Consider the following 18,317-nt stretch of genomic DNA (forward strand, 5'->3'; position numbering starts at 1 on the left):
CCCACCTCGGTCCTGGACTTTATTAAATTAGCTTCACTAAGTATCCGTGTCTTTGACTTGATGAGAACTACAGAAAGAGCTGGAAGGAACTGCAGAAATCATCTTTTTCATTCCAATTTTACCAGCAACAAAATTGATACCCAGTTCGGGTGTTTTGCCCAATGTCCCACAACTAGCTATTATTAGATCCTAGCCTAGAAACTAGATCTCCTAACTCTTACCTCAGAGCTATTTTTCTCACCCTGCACCCTAACCGAAAACATGGGAAATCTAAAGTTCAGTCTTACTGGATAACCGTATGTTACTTTTTTTTTCCTAGTAGGTCTGTGTCTTTATTCCTGTTCCACCCCTAGGTTTTTCATGACATTTTTTTTTTCTTAAATTCCATATATATGTGTTAGCATACGGTATTTGTCTCTCTCTTTCTGACTTACTTCACTCTGTATGACAGACTCTAGGTCTATCCACCTCACTACAAACAACCTAAGTGTCCATCATCGGATGAATGGATAAAGAAGATGTGGCACATATATACAATGGAATATTACTCAGCCATAAAAAGAGACGAAATTGAGCTATTTGTAATGAGGCGTATGTTACTTTTTTTGATCCTGAATTATAATCCGATTCATGGCTCAAGTGCTTAAGGCCGAAGTTGCTGATCTTAAGATTTTAAAACTGTAAGAAACTTTTTTTTTTTGCGGTACGCGGCTTCTCACTGTTGTGGCCTCTCCCGTTGCGGAGCACAGGCTCTGGACGCGCAGGCTCAGAGGCCATGGCTCACAGGCCTAGCTGCTCTGCGGCATGTGGGATCTTCCCGGACCGGGGCACGAACCTGTGTCCCCTGCATCGGCAGGCGGACTCTCAACCACTGCGCCACCAGGGAAGCCCTGTAAGAAACTTTTTGACCTTCAGAATTATCCAGGGTTTTGTGCAGATTTGTACTAGACTTCTAAATCCTAATTACCTGCAGAAGGGTCAGGGAACTATATTTTTAACAGATCAGTCAGAATTTATTTTCGAATCAGGCAAGTTTTGCCCTTGAGTACAGTACTTAACGTTTCAAGTGATTATTCCCCCAAGAAAACGGTCTGTTCATCTCCATACCATTTTAATTTTTTGGAGACAGGTATTGTAGTCTGTGATCTTTCATTAGAAAAGACATTCTCATACTTAGCTGCCACAGAATGTCAGCTATTATTAGAAAAATCTGAAATTAGAGGGAAAAGTAAAAATTTCAGCCCTACCCAAATATCTTGGCCAGTGTATTCTCGATTTTCTTGAAGTCTGGCCTCTTTTCTGGATCTTCCTCCCAGCAGTTTTTGACAAGCAGATAGACCTGGAAGAAAGAAGAGGTGGAAGTGAAGTAAGTTGGAAGGAGAAAGACAAATACCATATGATATCACTAAATCTAAAATACGGCACAAATGAACCTATCTACAAAACAGAAACAGACTCATAGACATAGAGATCAGACTTGTGGTTGCCAAGGGGAGGGGGGAGGGAGTGGGATGGACTGGGAGTGTAGCGTTAGTAGATGCAAACAATTACATTTAGAATGGATAAACTACAAGGTCCTAGTGTACAGCACAGGGAACTTTATTCAGTATCCTGTGATAGACCATCAACCCTTCCCTTCGATCCTAAACTAAGGAAAACGGAGATACTGATTTAGACCAGGTGGGGTTGATGGGAGAGACAAAATGCTTCACGGACAGACGTTTGCAGGCTTTGTGCAGGGGATGGCAATAAACAGCTGGGCTCTGTGAGTACGAGGCAAGTGACTCGAAATGAGTGAGGCTCTATGATGTTAGTTTTCAACCATGCCTGACGTGGAATCGCCTGGGGAGCGTTCACAAAACTTCTTATGATTTTGGGAGATTCTGAATTAACTGGTTTGGGAAGGGGCCTTGTTCGGGTTCTCAGATATAGCAAATAGAAATACAGGACACCCAGTTAAACTTGAATTTCAGATAAACAACGAATAGTTTCTTTAGCATAAGTATGTCCCAGATGTTGCATGGCCAAAGGACACTAATCTATACATTTTTAAGTTCCCCAGGTGATGCAATGCCCAGCTGCGGTGAAGAGAAGCGAGGAAGGGGAGGTACGGAGGGAGAGGGAGACGTGAGGAAGCCTGTGAAACCATCTTTCGTTTGATACCACTTGTTTGCAGCTTTTGTGGGATCAAAAAGCATGGTGAAAACCATTTGTTTTAAATAATAAAATTTGTTCTTCACTCTGACCCCAAACAGGATCACAAATGGTACTAGATACAGTCCCTACCTGCGTTCTTTTGCCTTAACAAGAGTCCCTGGGGAGGGACAGGACCACGGTATGGAACCGTGGTTGCCTGTACTCACCACTAGGTGATGCTCCTGCCTGGGAAAACGATCTGCTGGCTTATGCCTTAGCAAAGAAGGGACAGAAGAAGCACTGACAAATGGGCTGATACGGCACCGCCCGTGAAACAGCAGATGCTCTTCAGGCATTGCCAAGTCTTGGAGTTTTGGGCCTGTATTCTGTTGGAACCAGCTACTAGATAATGCAGTCGAATTCCTCATATCCAATTCCAGAAACATCCAGCCACACGAGTGAACTGATGAGGAGGATGCTCTGGTGAAAGAGGTTGTAAACGACATGTGGATACACTCAGGCTAGAAAGGAGGGTTTGAGAAGAGAGATGCTGATGTGTGGGGAGGAATCCCAGGATCCAGAAAAGCAGGAGGAAAGGAAGGCATGAGGAGAAGCAAGGATAGAAGCAGATGTAGCTCATAACCCTGGGTACAACCTGCCTTTAATGCTGCAAAAGAGAGAGAGAAGTAAAAATGGCCCATTCACGCCCAGCAGAGTCTGGCCATAACCGCATCTGGCAGGTTGCTTGCAAATTAAAGCAAAATATTTTTATCTTTATCCTGCAAGGAACAAAAGTTTTAAAAAATTTTTTAACGACCATAAATATATATATATATATATTTTTGGTGGTACGTGGGCCTCTCACTGCTGTGGCCTCTCCCGTTACAGAGAACAGGCTCCGGACGCGCAGGCTCAGCGGCCATGGCTCACGGGCACAGCCGCTCCACGGCATGTGGGATCTTCCCGGACCGGGGCACGAACCCGTGTCCCCTGCATCGGCAGGCAGACTCTCAACCACTGCGCCACCAGGGAAGCCCCCCGACCATAAATATTTTTTAAACATTTACTTACCATCTTCTGGATTATAAAAGCTCAGATAAAATTCTAAAAAAAAAATTAGAATTTTTTTTCCCACAGGCCTTAAAAGCCTCTGTGAGGGATTACAAAAAAATTAAGCAGATACAGAGGAAATCTCCATTTTCTTCAGAGGAAGGATAGAAAGAGTGAAAGTACATTTCTCTATTGTTTCTAGATGTTGGCGTATTTATTTTTTAACCAGGAGGTAGTATTTATAAGCTTAATATGGGTATCACATGGAATCTTGCTCTTTTAGCTCCTAAAAATCGAGAATGTAATGTGTACTTGAGTTCCTTCCTGAGTTGGGAGTATGGTAGGCTGATAGCGGCTCTCAAGGGTGTGTCCCAACCCCTGGAACCAGTTACCTTATTTGGAAAAAGGGTCTTTGCAGATGTGATTAAGTGAAGGGTCTTGCATGGGGAGATAATCTGGATTATCTTGATGGGCCTGATTGTAATCACATGTATCCTTATATAGGAGGGAAGTAGAGGGAGATTAGACAGACAGAAGAGGAGAATGTGGCCTGGAAGCAGAGATTAGAGCATTGTGGCCACAAGCCAAGGAATGTCAGTAGCCACCAGAAGCTCCTGGAAGGAGCAAGGAATGGATTCTCCCCTAGAACCTCTGGAAGAAGCATGACCTCCTGGCAACTCATTTCACACTCCTGGCCTCCAGAACTGTAAGCGTATACATTCCTGTTGTGTTCATCCACCCAGTCTGTGGTCCTCTTGCAGAGGCCCCGGAAAACTCCACGCAGGGAGATATACTCACTTCCAGCTCTTTTTCCTCTGCTGTTTCCAGGAACAGATCAGGGCGGAAGGGTTTCACTCCGTCGGAATACTCCACTCTGAAAATCTTCTCTGGTGGGGAAGGAAGAATTCAAATTACAAGAAAGAATGCAGCGTGAAGGAATTTTAGCAGCAGCCTCCAGACTCTGAACTGGTTCACCGTGCCTGGGTGGGTACCCAGTGGGAGCGTGGCAGAGCCCAGGCCAGCACTTGACAGACAGATATGAATGAATGGACGATCCACCAGGCGAAGGGGTCTCATGCCCCCTTACACCCAGATTACCTTAAGTTAAGGCTACTAACCCTTTAAAACTTAACTCAGAGACCGCTGTCTTAGGGAGGCTTCCTCTGACCAAGACCCTAGCCTGTCCTCCCTACATCCCTTAGCCACCTCCATCCCCCAGACAGGTAAGAGCTGGCACATAATAAGTGTTCAGTAAAGCGAGGACTGGATGAACGGAAGGAGACGTTTCCTCCCTGAGAGGACATGTGACAAAACCATAGATCTGCTCTTAGTAAGAACTGAAATATGTGTTGTCCCGCTAGAGTGATCTAGTTCAGGTGTGAAGCAGACACACGTCTCTTACTGGAATCAGAAGGAAAGCAAGAAATGGTAAGGCGAGATTCTCTATCTCACAAAATTGCTGGCGGTAGTGGCAGCTGGCAGTGGTATATTGTCCTGTGCTTTTCAGAGCCCTCTAACATTCATACTGTCACTGAATTCCTCCAACTACCCCGTGGAGTGTGGAGGGTAGATGCGACATTGTTTTCGCAGGTAAGGGACTGAGATGTGGTCACAGAAACCTCGGGGTCTCAGTCAGCCTAGAATTCCTGCTGGGTCCCAGGGAAGGCCCCCGAAGGGTCAGACTCTCACCCTTCTGGTCCCGACAGCTGAGCGTGTAGAAGGTTTCTCTCCGCAGGATGATCTCCTGGGCGATGATCCCATAGCTGTAAACGTCTCCTTTCTGCGAGATGCTGGCTTGGCGCAGGTGCTCCGGGGCAGTCCACAGGTCTGTGCGTTCAGCATTGAGATCGCAAGGTTGAGGCGGGGGGTGAGCAGCCCAGAGGTCCCCAACTTGCTTTTATTTTTAAGTCCCTCTACCATACTGATGCTGGTGATGGGGCAGAATACACACTTGCCTTCCAAGCTGACTAGGTAATGCCAGGATTTGGGTGAGGACATATGGCAACACCTTCCCTAAAACTGCCTGGATCACAGTTCTGAAAACCCTCAAGGTCTACCTAGACCAGAACCTGGGGTATAGGAAGCGCTCAGTAAATATTTGTGGGGTGAAGGCAGTAGAATGTAAGAGGCTGAGGATTTAATAGCTCACGGAACATATGGCAAAAACCTATGAAAGCCTCTATAAATATTTTAAAACTATATATTTACATATTTTATGTAATATAAAACATTATAAATACATATATTGATGTTTCCTAAAAGAAAATAAAGACAGAACATTTGAACAAAGAGACCATCACTGATATTTTCTGGGTGTGACATACCGGCAGTCATGAAGTCAGCTATTATCCACAGATGTGTTTTCTTTGGTGCTCGCAGTATTATTTAAAAAAAGAATGCACACACTTTACTCACGTTTTACTAGTGTGCCTGCTATTCCTAGTGCTTTCCATCAAGTCTACTTCACACGAGTGAAGCACTCCTGTGTCCTGTGTTTGGCTCCTATAGACACTTGGGTTTTGGACCGCTATTACATATCTTATGTATAATAATGAGGGCGTACAATTAATTATCCTCCAACATCCCTTGGAGGTTTTCCAGGATCACCTAGCTCCTTGCAGACTTTTTGCGATTTCTACCTTCAGCATTTTCAATTAAATAAACCTACAGATTCATGTGTTTTCAGTGCGGTGATATGCTTAAGATGAAGCACACTTTCCTCATTTAGTTTTCCATCCAACTGTTCACTGCCTTTTTGAATTTGTGTCTTGTGAATTCATGTGGCTTGTGATCCATGAACGACTGATCCTAATGGTTAAACTTGTGGGAAGGGAACTAAATCTACTTATGCTAAAATTTCCGATAACCGACCCCACAGATAGGTAGGTATAACTGGATGATGACCAGAAGGATAGGATTTGGCCTGCAGTTCATCTGATGCTGTGTCAGGGTGAGTCATTTCATGAAGGTGAGTCATTTCATGAAAGAGATTTGCTCACTCCATGATGAGCACTGCTTGGCACACAGTAGGTCCTCAACAAGCACTTACTAGATTGAGTCCAATGTCCTAGCATCCTTGACATGACTGAAGAAGTGGGGGGCAGAACTCTAATTTTTCCTCCATTAAGGGAAAACTAGAGGATTCCAAAGTAGAATTAGAGGTAGAATTTAGTTTTTGGATCCAGTAGTATTTTGAGGCATATATGAGTCCTAGCCTTCTGAGGCTGTTTAACCCAGAATTCTAGTAAAGAACAGGTGAATGTTCAACATGAAAAGCCCTTTATACTTTACAAGTCACTTTTTTGTGTGTTACTTTTTTGACCCTCATCACAATCCTGAAAGGGATAAGTATGAATATGTTTTACTGATAAGACTTTTTTCTTATCATCATCATTTCTTATCATTATCACAGATAAATGAATGAAGTCTAGAATTGGGAAACGGGTCCTCAGCCTTGTACTCTATCTTCTTGGGCAAACCTCTTAACCTCTCTGAGCTTCAATTCTGTCTTCTACAAATGAAGAGGGTTCGATCAGACGATTTCTAAGATCTCTTACTGCTCGAACTTCTGTATTTTTTCACGCAGTCCTGCTTCCACAAGCCAATAACTTCTTTATGATTTCTCCCTGATATCAAGGACACACAGATGAAGGAAATCCACAGAGGAGATTTGTTCAACTGGACAAGCATGCACTTAACCCTGAGAAGGGGGTAGTGCTGGAGAATGACCCAGCTGATGCCTCTTACAACTCCAAGTGTTTATTTTCTGATCGGTATCACCATTTCCTGAGCACCTTAAATGGACTTGTGAGAAAAAAAAATTTTTTAAGTGGGAAACTAGTAAAAATTTCGCTCATGACAGACCTTTTCTTGGAGGTAAAATGGAATTGCAGCCAAAATCAGTTATCTTCACCACCATTCTACTATCTACCACGCAGTTGGTGGATTTCAGACGACCGTGGACTTCTGTCTTACTGGAGTGCAGATATGACATCCCCTGTAGTTTTTCAGATAACAGGAAAACAAAGAGATATGACACTTTTCAGCAGCTCCATTATTTTAAGGAAAGAAATGACGTTTTGAAATTATTTTGGCATACAGATAGAATCACCATCAAATTTTAAATTTAATTCCATTGTTTAACTTTCAAAATGTTAAAACCCCAATATTTGCCTAAGCACTGTATCTAGTTTTGGAGTCTATTTAGGTGACACAATAAAAGGCAATTGTCTAAAGACTCTGTTTAGTGGTTGTATATAATATGAAGCAAAGACTGATCCTATTTTTTTTTTTTTTTTTTGCGGTACGCGGGCCTCTCACTGTTGTGGCCCCTCCCGTTGCGGAGCACAGGCTCCGGACGCGCAGGCTCAGCGGGCATGGCTCACGGGCCCAGCCGCTCCGCGGCATGTGGGATCTTCCCAGACCGGGGCACGAACCCGCGTCCCCTGCATCGGCTGGCGGACTCTCAACCACTGCGCCACCAGGGAAGCCCCTGATCCTATTTTTTTTAAAGCGTTTCTGCTTACCACTTATTCTGTGACTTTGAGTATGTCTCTAGTCCTCTGCTACCTCAATGAAAAAATATGAATAAGGCCTTGCCTTCCTGAAGGGAGGGGTGAGGCTAGATTATTTCCTAAAGTCTAAACGGTTTCATTCTATTTTGAAATAGAATGTTTCATTCTGTTTTGAAAGAGGAAGCCCTTTTTGAGCTGATGTGCTTCCCCCTGGTGGCCAGAGGTGGTATTGCAGAAACTGGTGTTCGGCCTTGATCCCAGGGATGAAATGTACCAAATAAGGTATTGTGTCACATTTTTTCCAACTGACTCTGATCCTATGTGACTTTCAAGTGATTTAAGACTGTATCACATAGCTTACTCTCGGGACTCGCTTTTCTTCATTCTTGAATGGGGCCCTAGTTACTGGTATACACTTCCTTTTCATAGCACATCTGGGAAATATACATGTCCAGATTTATCATTGCCTCATGCAAGATGAATGCCTGCCCTTAATATTTTCTCTTATGAAGATGAGGATTCAGTCATCTTCTCTGAGACCTTACGTGATTTTTTTACTTCCAGCAAATCTGTGAAAATGTGTGCCCCAAGCCCAGTGTAGAAAGAATTTAATAATAAAAATAATAATGGCCAACATATATTGAATACCTGCTTGTCAGGTCTTATTCGGAGCACATGCATTGTTTCATAAAATCCTCACGACAACCCTATGACATAGGTACTATTTTTATTATCATTTTACAGATGAAGAGACCAATGCAATAGCTTGCTAGATCTGTTTTCCCAGATTTAACTTTCATAAATGTCTTTTGTGTTTGTGGGTCTCTTACCTTAGCAATGTCATACAAGACAGAGATCTTAAACTCCCAATCCATGAATGTACCATCAGGATAGGAAATTGTGTCATTTAAAACTTCCTGAGCAGGAGAAAAAGAAGAAGATGAGTTGGCTGAAGGAGGCTATTGTGGAAAGACTCTTACAGGCAAATAATGACTTTCTGATCATGAGGCCTTGGGCTCAGGAACAAGCTGGAACTCCATTGTCCTGGTTTTCCTGAACATGTGTTTCTTTTCTCTCTGATTTAAGAAACATTAGGTGGTTCTTATCCCAAGGAGATGAGCAGGAGATGACCATAGATCCAATATACCGATTCTTCCACCAGGAGTAAAGGAATGAGCAGGCACCTGCCAGGAGAGTGGCGTGGTGGGCTGAGACGCAGGCTCTGTCTCAGCAAAATTACCCTAGTGTTTTTCAACAAGGAATTGCTATTAGGAAATTCCTTCATTAGGCTATGTTTTCACTTACATGATCAACTGTATCCATTGGCTTAATACCTCTAAGTGTTTCTTCTGTTTTCTAAGTCCTCTGTCGTTAAGACAGAGAGCTTGGACTTTCACGGGAACTGTAGGATCTAGAATTTTGAACTCACAGTATTAACGTGATGATGGTTCTATCAAGATACAGGGTTTTAACTAAGCTGAAAACTATTCTTCACAGTAAAACTCTAAACAGCACCCTAACTGAGAACCTAACAATAGTTTCTTGTTTGGGGAAAAAGCTCAGTTTTAACTCAGGTACTGTATGAATAGTTTCCAACAGAGGGTCCAAAGCCATCAGTCATTTCAGATAAGGGGCTGTGGATAGCAGGCCAAGTTAAGGGAGAGGAGTTCTGAGCAGACAGACCCTAAGTAACTCTTTCCTTGAGCACTGACATTTTTTACGTTTTTATTTACTATCTCTTCTCCTTACGAAAATGTCAATTCTGTGATAATCTTCACTTACTGGTGTATCTGCAACATCTAGTAAGTGTCTGGCACAGAACAGATGTTCGATAAATGTTTATTGCATGAATGAATCAACTGTTCCTAAACAAGGTTAGCCAAGGTTGCTGTATATATTTTTTTAATTAATTAATTTTTGGGCTGCGTTGGGTCTTCATTGCCGCGTGCGGGCTCTCTCTAGTTGCGGCGAACTCTTCATCGTGGTGCGCGCGCTTCTCATTGCGGTGGCTTCTCTTGCTGCGGTGCGCAGGCTCTGGGCGCACGGGCTTCGGTAGTTGTGGCGCGCGGGCTCAGTGGTTGTGGCTTGCGGGCTCTAGAGCGCAGGCTCAGTAGTTGTGGCGCACGGGCTTAGTTGCTCCGCGGCATGTGCAATCGTCCCGGACCAGGGATCGAACCCGTGTCCCCTGCATTGGCAGGCGGATTCTTAACCACTGTGCCACCAGGGAAGTCCCGGTTGCTGTATATTTATAAGATGGGAAGTATATTGTTTTTACTCTGTCTAGGGAGAGACTTTCTCATTTGTTTCCCCATAAAAGTAGTTTTTTGATGGGATTTGCCATGGGTTGAAGCCTAAAAGGATTACATCAGGGAGGGGAATGTAGTTTGCAAAGGCACAGCCTTTGCTTTGAGGTTCACAATACAAAGGAGTGGATAAGTTTCCTGTAGAAGCTTGTGTGGTCTGCTCCCAGCATGAGTCAGCAATGCCAGATGGGGGGCCCAGGACCACTCAGGTAATTGAAGTTTCCCACCATAAGGCAGAGAGCCAAAAACACTACATATATGATATTTAAATGTTGGCCGGGCATTTTAGGGATTAAAAGACGGTGTGAAACCCTTTGACCAGGCTCTGTTAATTGGAAATTTCTGTTGCACTGAAATCAAATGAATCAGATATGGTCTAGCCTTTGTATGGAAAACACTGAATTTTGAAAGACCTGAAATTGTTATTATTAGAAATGTGTTTATTTTATTATATCAGCAGCAATTTAAACGATCACTTTCAGCATCAATTAAAATGATCATATGGTCTTTCTCCAAAGACCTTTTGATATGATGCATTAGAGTAATATTTTTTCCATTTGTAGAATTAACCGTATCTAGTTGTATTACACTTTCCATATACAACTGGCTTAGTTACCAGTACTTTATCTATAATTTTTCATTTACATTCATAAATGTAATTAGTCTTTAATCACATTTAAGTATCAACTTTATGCTAGCCTTGTGGAATGTTAAATGAATTTAGAGGATGTTCATGTTTCTTGTTTTATTTTAGAACAGTATTTACATAGATGTTGAGAATTATTCATTGAAGTTTAGAAAAATTAAGCTGAGTCTGGTTTTCTTTGTAATGGGAGTGTTAATTTCTTCTATTGTTACTGACTTCCGTAAGTTTTTACTTTGAGTCAAGTTTTCATGATTATATTGTTTCTGAACTTTTTCCTTTTTTTAAAGATTTTTTAAACTTAATAGTCATGACATTCTTTCATAATTGAAAGCATCTTTTTCATAGCTTTATTTTTTTTAATTTTCACTTTTGTGTATTTTTATGTTTGTTTTAGAGACTTAATTAGAAGTATGAGAAGCTTGTATGTTTTGTAGTTTTGTTAAAAATAAACAACTCATGAATGCACTTTAAAAATTTACCAGTTTTATAGTAATTGAATTGTGAAGGTTTCCTGCCCTTAGGCCATAGTTATTCTTCTAAATTTTGCATTGAATAGATTATTTTTTTAAGAGAGAATAGCATTTAGGGATATAATTGTTTCCTTTGAAGACAGATTTGAGTTTATGCCATACATGCATTTTTAAAGCTACTTTTTTTTTTTCTTCTTTTTTGGCCACGCTGCGTGCGGCATGCAGGATCCTAGTTCAGGATCCAACTCGTGCTGCCTGCGGTGGAATTGTGGAGTCCTAACCACTGGATTGTCAGGCAACTCCCTCTTGTGTTCTTTTTTTTTTTTTTTAATTGAAGCTTATTGAACAAAAATATTTAAGTTATTAGTTCAGCACTTTTTATTATCTTAAAATTTTATTGAATTATGAATGTTTGGACCTCTTTGAAGCTGCTGCCCCCAATATTAGTATTCTGGCTTTGCTGGGGAAAACATTGAGGTTTTTAAGAGATACGAGGTCGGAAAGGAGCCCATAGGTAGGGTGACCACAATTCCTGGTTTGCTTGGGGCCAGTTGCAGTTTATGTCTGCTGTCAACACATAATTATTTTGGTACCCCCTTTCATTCTCAAAGGATCCTGAGAATGAAATTATACGGTCACCCTACCCAAAGGTATTTAAAAGGCTGAAAGCTCTTGTAACATATGCCTAGAAAGTGCTCAAGGTGAGCAGCAAATATTTTGATGCTCTTTGAAGCAACTGCGCTGGTTTCCTTCCTGCCCCTCCCCTTTTCCTTGACACCTGACTTTGTTTTTTGTGTGAATGCTTCTGTGTGTGCCTGCCCTTCTGAGCTAGCCAATGATTTGATATTCTTAGCTCGATAGTTGGTTCTTCCCAAGAACTTGCCTCAGTCCTGTCTTTCTTTTTCTGCTTTGGACTTGTTCAGCCAGAATGCCTGACCCCATCTGGCAACTCCTGGGTCATCCTCAATCCTTCCCAAGGGAGACAATGGTAGGATTTAGACAGCAGAACTAGGACTTATGAACAAGCCTCCTTGCTATCGTAATGACCATCCAGTTTCCTTTTAATACAAAAGCAAGTATGCCAGTGAAATAAAATGAATCAAGAGGCAATCGCTATTCCACATCTGTTCTTTGTTTTCTCAAGTCTACACTCCTGAATATTTTTTTGCTAGTTTTCTTATAAAGATATAATATGGATGATTGACAAGATCTGAGGGATCTAGTTTGACAAGCATAGGGGCCCATACACTTTTCCTGATAACTCTCTGATATTATTTCACTGAGTGAGCCTTTACAATCGCTACTAAATATTCTTTTTTGCATATGGTTGGCTAGTAGGGAATTGGAAACGATCCTGGTTCCTTACCCGGAGGGATCCTCTCTCGCAGTACTCGATCACCCCAAAGATCATGGAATCAAGCTTCACCGTGCCATAGAACTTGGTTAGGTTGTAATAGTCAATCTGCAGCAACTAAGATATAACATGTTTATTTACAAAGCAAGTCAGCCAGAAAGGAGCGCCTGAGTAAAAACTAATATGTTAATAAAACGTGCCGTGTCTCAGATCTCTGGGAAGATGTATTGCTCTTGATACAACGAAGTGTCAGTTCATTTCCTACTGCAGCTGGAATTACATCTTACCCCACAGCCTTTCTTTTGTCGGCAAGGGGACTTGAATACAAACCTTTGAGTACTCTCAAATCACATCAGGACCACCTTCTAGGACATGCCAACATGTTTCACACCACCAAACATCACTCTTCAACATATTTTGGTACAATTTTCAGCGAGTATGGTCACCCATTTCTTGGTCTGAGGGCTTCTCTGTCAGCATCCCCAACAACACCTTGCTCCACCAGGGACCTCAATGCTTGGGGAGAACGGGGTGAAGCTATTTCTCACTTAAAGGTTTTAAGGAAGGGACGCATACCTTGTTCAATTCTATCTTCTGTTTCTCGGTGAAATTGCCATCGTTGTGCTTGAGATCCTTTAGAATTACTCGCTGCAAAGACCCATTGAATTAAGGAGATAATGTAGCATGACCACTCATATGCATGTTATAATAATTTGCTCACGCGTCTATCTTTCCACAACACTGTAAGCTCTCGAGAGTGGTAACACTTTTATTGCTGTTTATATCCTTGGTAACTAGTGCCTGGGATATGGTAGGCTCAGATAGGAATGTTTCTTAAAAATGACTAAATGAAAAGGAAGGAAGGAAGGAAGGGAGGGAGGGAGGGAGGGAGGGAGGGAGGGAGGGAAAGAAGATACAAACCCCCCCATGGGATTGTCATATTCCCACTGCAATGAGCTGAAATATATACAGGGTTGCCTAGACTGCTCTGAATCTCTTTAATTTTTCCTTTTCCTTCCTTCACTCTCTCCCTCTCAAAAATTCTATTTTTCCTTCAATATACTCATGACTTGTGAGTGTTGTAACCATTGAAGCAGAGCCCTGCCCACCCCTTGAAAGGTTCCAGGAACAGCCCTTGGGGTCAGCCCGGGCACCCCGGCCATCGCACTGGCAACATCAGAGCTGGGGCGACGATGAGTCAGAAGGCCCAGCACATACCCCTGATTGAGGGTTCAGAAGAGCAGAGGAGACTAGAGTCACCTTTTTGTCGTACTTGCACTGTCGTAGTCTCTGGATTGTATCACGTCTCTTGTCGTCATCGATCTGGCATAAGGAAAGGCCAATTATTCCAGAAGCTCCATATCTACTCTCCCCCCACCCCCTGCCAGTGAAGGCTGAGAGCTCTGCGGGTGGGCTGTATCTGTTGTAGTTGCTCACAGCACTCTGGGCGGGCTCAGAAAAACTGTCATAATTGACTTGTGTTCCCTATCATTCTCATGCTCTCCCTCCAAGGGTATCTTCCTTCCAAGTGTCCGCCAGCTTAACCCTGGGTTTCCCTCCCTTCCTCCTGTGGCTTATTTCAGCCAGCGATTTCCTTTGCTTCCTTCTCTCCCATCTATTGGGAGCCATTGCCTGTAGCTCCAGACAGACGCTCTTAGGGGAGCACGCTGTGCATCTGAGTTGCAAACTCATGCCTAAATGCCCAAGTAGCAACGCAAGTGAGGACGCTGTGCTGGGGCTTCAGAAGGCAGCCGCATCAGCTCTGGGTTCAGCCTGGAGTTGCCGGATCATCTGATTTGTCAAAAGAAGCTTGTAATATGGATTTTCTATGCCATTCCAAGATGTTTGTATTTGGTAATTAATGTTTTAAAAAGTTAAATATGGAACGAAACGTAACACACGCACACACACACACACACACACGCACACACACACGCACGCACCTGCAGGCTAGCATGGCTCTTGGTCTGCCAGTCTAAAGGCAGAAAAAAGATTGAGAGCTATTGCATCTTTCCACTTGATTCTCATAAAAACCTGTGTATTATATTTGTTAAAACTTACCTCACAGGGACATTTTGAAAATGTGAGTGAAATAAGTCATACCCAGTTCCAAGCATGATGCCCAGCACACTGCAGACTAATAAATGCCACTTGTCTCCCCTTCTCCTGTTTCTCATTTTATACATGAGGTACAAAAGGGCTGCATGATACCACACGTGGCCTAAGAACACATGGAACCCAAGCATGACTTCTTGTCTAGTATTCTTTTCACCCTCTCAGGCCTCGATACGTCCTTTAAACCATTTGAGCCTCAGTCCCTTCCTTATCTGGGCAATCCTAACTCAGGGATACCTGGGAATCAACCGAGACAAACTTTGTGACATTTTCTTGCAAGCACAGGCGTTTTATCCTCAAATGAGTCCTCTGCATCTTTACCATTTTCTTCTGTCTGTTGCTCTCCCCTGGGGCTTTGCTGACTTCTCTCCCTCTGGCTGCCTTGGTTTTCTGACCCTCTCTCTCTTCTACCCCGGGATGCTTTCTTCATCATCTCGCCCCTTAGTCTTGCTTCCTTATCCAGAGCTCGAACCACCGCCTGTCTGGTTGTGGGGCATTTTCCCCTCTTGCTGACTTTGCTGACGGAAGACCAATTCCCAGCCGCCGGCTCCCTAGCTGGGCTGCACCTCAGAGTGACAGCGACTCCCCAATGCTCTGAATCACTTCTAACCTTCTTCCTTCTTGGTTACTGTCCCCAAGATCTATTCCTTAGCCAACTGATGAATTAACTCATAAAAATTATGTCATGCCTGACAAGGGGTAGATGGGGTATACGCCTACGAGTATTTATATTTTAAGAAAACGTGCAGAGACACAATGTTTTAGGCCTAACCCCAAAGAACAAAGTGCAATATTGGGGTTTTGAGGCAGTGGGGGGGGGGCTTGTGAGGAGTGGAGCCGTGGCTGGACGTGGCAGAGGTGAACCACGTGGGAGCCCATCCTCGTGTCACACCAGAGGCAGGGGACCACTCACTCCTTCTAAAGGTCTCTTCTCCTCTTCCCAGGGTACTGCCGGTAAGTCATTCAGGTCAATAAATTTTCTCTTTGAAAATCCAATAATCTGACGATTGTTTACATTTTACTGTGAATGACCACAAGATCGATTTCATCCTGACACTTGCCTGAGACAGATTGGTCTTTTTTTTAAATTTTAGAAATATTTATTTGGTGAGTTAGTTGGTTAACTTTCTGGCCACACTGCACAGCATGCGGGATCTTAGTTCCCTGACCAAGGTTCGAGCCCGTGCCCCTTGCAGTGGAAGCTCGGAGTCCTAACCACTGGACTGCCGGGCCAGTCCCTGGCCTTTGCCAACAGCACCTTTATTTTTGTGGTTCAGGATGTAAGAGGAGCATCACTTTCGAGCGTGGCGCACTTCTGGAGGATGGGAAGACCCAGTCCTTGCACAGCCGTGAGGGGACCTGAGGCACCAGAGTGCAGTGTGCAGGACTTGGGGTGGAATGCCAGGAGCTGGCGGAGAGGCTCCAAGCACAAACCTGACCCATGAAGCAATTTTACTTTTGCTGATTCTAGGCAGGGAGGCACCCCAGGTTACACGATCCTGTTGGCTTGGCCCTGCTCTGAGGGACCCTGCTCACTCCTTCACGTGGAGGTTCTGGAACTCCATCTCCTCTTAGTATTCGGTATAAAACCTCTGATAAGGCTGTGGTGTATGGTGAATGTTAGGATCGTGGTCTTCACGGTTACACAGACTGGGTTCACGCTGCGGCCACGCTCCTGAATTTCTAGCCCTGTTGCCTCAAAGTGCTCGGGAACGATGAAACGCGTCAATGCCTCTGGCACATAACAAGTGCTCAGGAAATGTTAGCCGTTACCATTTGTAGCATTCTGACTCCCTAGCTGTGGGTGACCCTGCCCTGCTTCTCAACCCTTTGCCCTTCAATTTCCTCATCGGCAAAATTATGATGGTAAAGTTCATCTCATGAGGTCCCTGTGGGGAGCAGGTAAGACCACTTAGGCCCCGCATCAACCTCAGCGGATGGGAGCAGTTATCACGGGGCTGCTGCTGAGATTTCCTGGCTGAGGGAGAATGTGGGCAAATATCAGCAGAGACCTCTCTTGTCAGCAACGAGCAAGTAAGTCACACGTCCTCAGTATAAGCAGAGTAGCTCCCCGAGGTTTAGAGGAGCTCAAATGCTCTACCCATTTCCGTATCCCTTCCATAAAAAATTCTCACTCTGTGCATTTCTCTTCTGGGTCAGATGCAAAGAATGAGTAACACACCATAGCTCAGCCTCCACCGAAGTGTTCATTGGTTCAAGTAGCTGACATTTAGTGCAATGAAGAGCCAAGGGAAAGACAGGAAGCTGAGAGTTAGAAAACATCTAAGTCTTGGATTCTGAAACAAATGATCCTGGCCTGGAACATTTCATACCACGTACCAAAGTCTTGTCAAATCCCTGGCAAGTTGCACCAGCCCTTGCATTCACCAGGTAAGGGAAACCTTACCTTTAGGCTAACATGGTTGGTCTCATTGGACTCCAGGGGAAAGATATTTTCGGGAGGAATGTGGAACCACTTTTTCTGTCGAAGTGCATAGTCTCTCTTATATTTTCTGTGAAAGGAATAGAATCAGCCAATAGGTTTTTATTAGTATTCATGCCATTCGGTTTCTGAACACTAGGAGAAATCTAGAGCTATGATGCCCTCAGGTGGATACGCGGTGAGTACAGCTGGCCCAATGGTGTGACTCCATGTTCTCCAAACTGGTGAGTGCTGCCCTTTTGTGGACCTGTAAGGATTTCTGATGGTCTTCTGTACTCTTTCTTTTTTTTTCTTTTTCATTTCACTTTCTCAGATCCTTCACTAAGGCAACCCTTTATTATAATAAAAAATTTGAACTGGGCTTCCCTGGTGGTGCAGTGGTTGAGAGTCCGCCTGCCGATGCAGGGGACACGGGTTCGTGTCCCAGTCCGGGAAGATCCCACATGCCGCGGAGTGGCTGGGCCCGTGAGCCATGGCCGCTGAGCCTGCGCTCCGCAACGGGAGAGGCCACAACAGTGAGAGGTCCGCATACAGCAAAAAAAAAAAAAAAAAAAAAATTTCAACTGATGTCACAGAAAGCGTGAGGCGAAAACAGAGGATACATCAGATTCCCAAATAAGCCAGTTCCTCTTCAGCATACGTGCCTTTTAAAAAATCCATTAAGAAAATAGAAAAGCACAGAGAAAAATGTAACAACATGTAACCCAACATTCAAAATGTCAAGAATTTGTGATTGTTTCCCCCAGATAGTATAGACAAAGCAGCATTCTTGGGTTATAGGAATGCACACTCACAACTTTACAGACATTGCCAAATTGTTTCCCAAAGCGATTGCACCAATTTGCCCTCTCACTGTGAAAATTCCCGTTTCCTCCGTATTCTTAACAACATTTGGCATTAACTTTTTTTAACCCTTAGGATGTATGTGAAATGGTGTTTGTTGCTTTGTATTTCATTTTCTTGATTATTAGAGAGATTAAATATCTTTTCAAATATTTTCTAGCTATTTTATAGAGTTGCCTCTTCATAATTTTGCCCATTTTTTCTATTGCATTGTCTTTCCCTTATTTATTTACACGAGTTCCTTATAAATTCTGCAAAACAAATCTTTTGTCCTTTGATGCATTGCAAATGCCTTCTTCTGGTTTATTGCTTTATTGAGCTTTGCTGTATAAAAAGTTTTGATTTTATTAAGGTCATGGTTATATTATTTTCTCTTTGACTTTTCTTTTTTATCTTGACTGAGAAGTATTTTCCTACTTGAGACATAAAGTCATTTTCTATTA

The 18,317-nt window shown here is 43.2% G+C and overlaps 1 protein-coding gene across 7 annotated transcripts in view; it reads right to left on the bottom strand.

The window, feature by feature from the left end:
• The window catches only part of GUCY2C (guanylate cyclase 2C), a 144,136-nt gene that overhangs the window by 56,225 nt on the left and 69,594 nt on the right, over positions 1–18,317 (bottom strand). For all 7 annotated transcript variants that reach the window (XM_049693872.1, XM_033408152.2, XM_033408149.2 and 4 more), the window contains 9 exons: positions 16,996–17,101; positions 13,734–13,796; positions 13,050–13,121; positions 12,486–12,590; positions 8,531–8,617; positions 7,051–7,183; positions 4,876–5,013; positions 3,985–4,073; positions 1,248–1,339 (listed from right to left, as the gene is read on the bottom strand). In XM_049693872.1, the coding sequence (XP_049549829.1) occupies positions 1,248–1,339; positions 3,985–4,073; positions 4,876–5,013; positions 7,051–7,183; positions 8,531–8,617; positions 12,486–12,590; positions 13,050–13,121; positions 13,734–13,796; positions 16,996–17,101 (885 nt within the window). The remainder of the gene's footprint in view (positions 1–1,247; positions 1,340–3,984; positions 4,074–4,875; positions 5,014–7,050; positions 7,184–8,530; positions 8,618–12,485; positions 12,591–13,049; positions 13,122–13,733; positions 13,797–16,995; positions 17,102–18,317) is intronic.

Source organism: Orcinus orca, chromosome 11 (assembly GCF_937001465.1).
Source record: "Orcinus orca chromosome 11, mOrcOrc1.1, whole genome shotgun sequence".
In the NCBI taxonomy this organism is placed as follows: Eukaryota; Metazoa; Chordata; class Mammalia; order Artiodactyla; family Delphinidae; genus Orcinus; species Orcinus orca.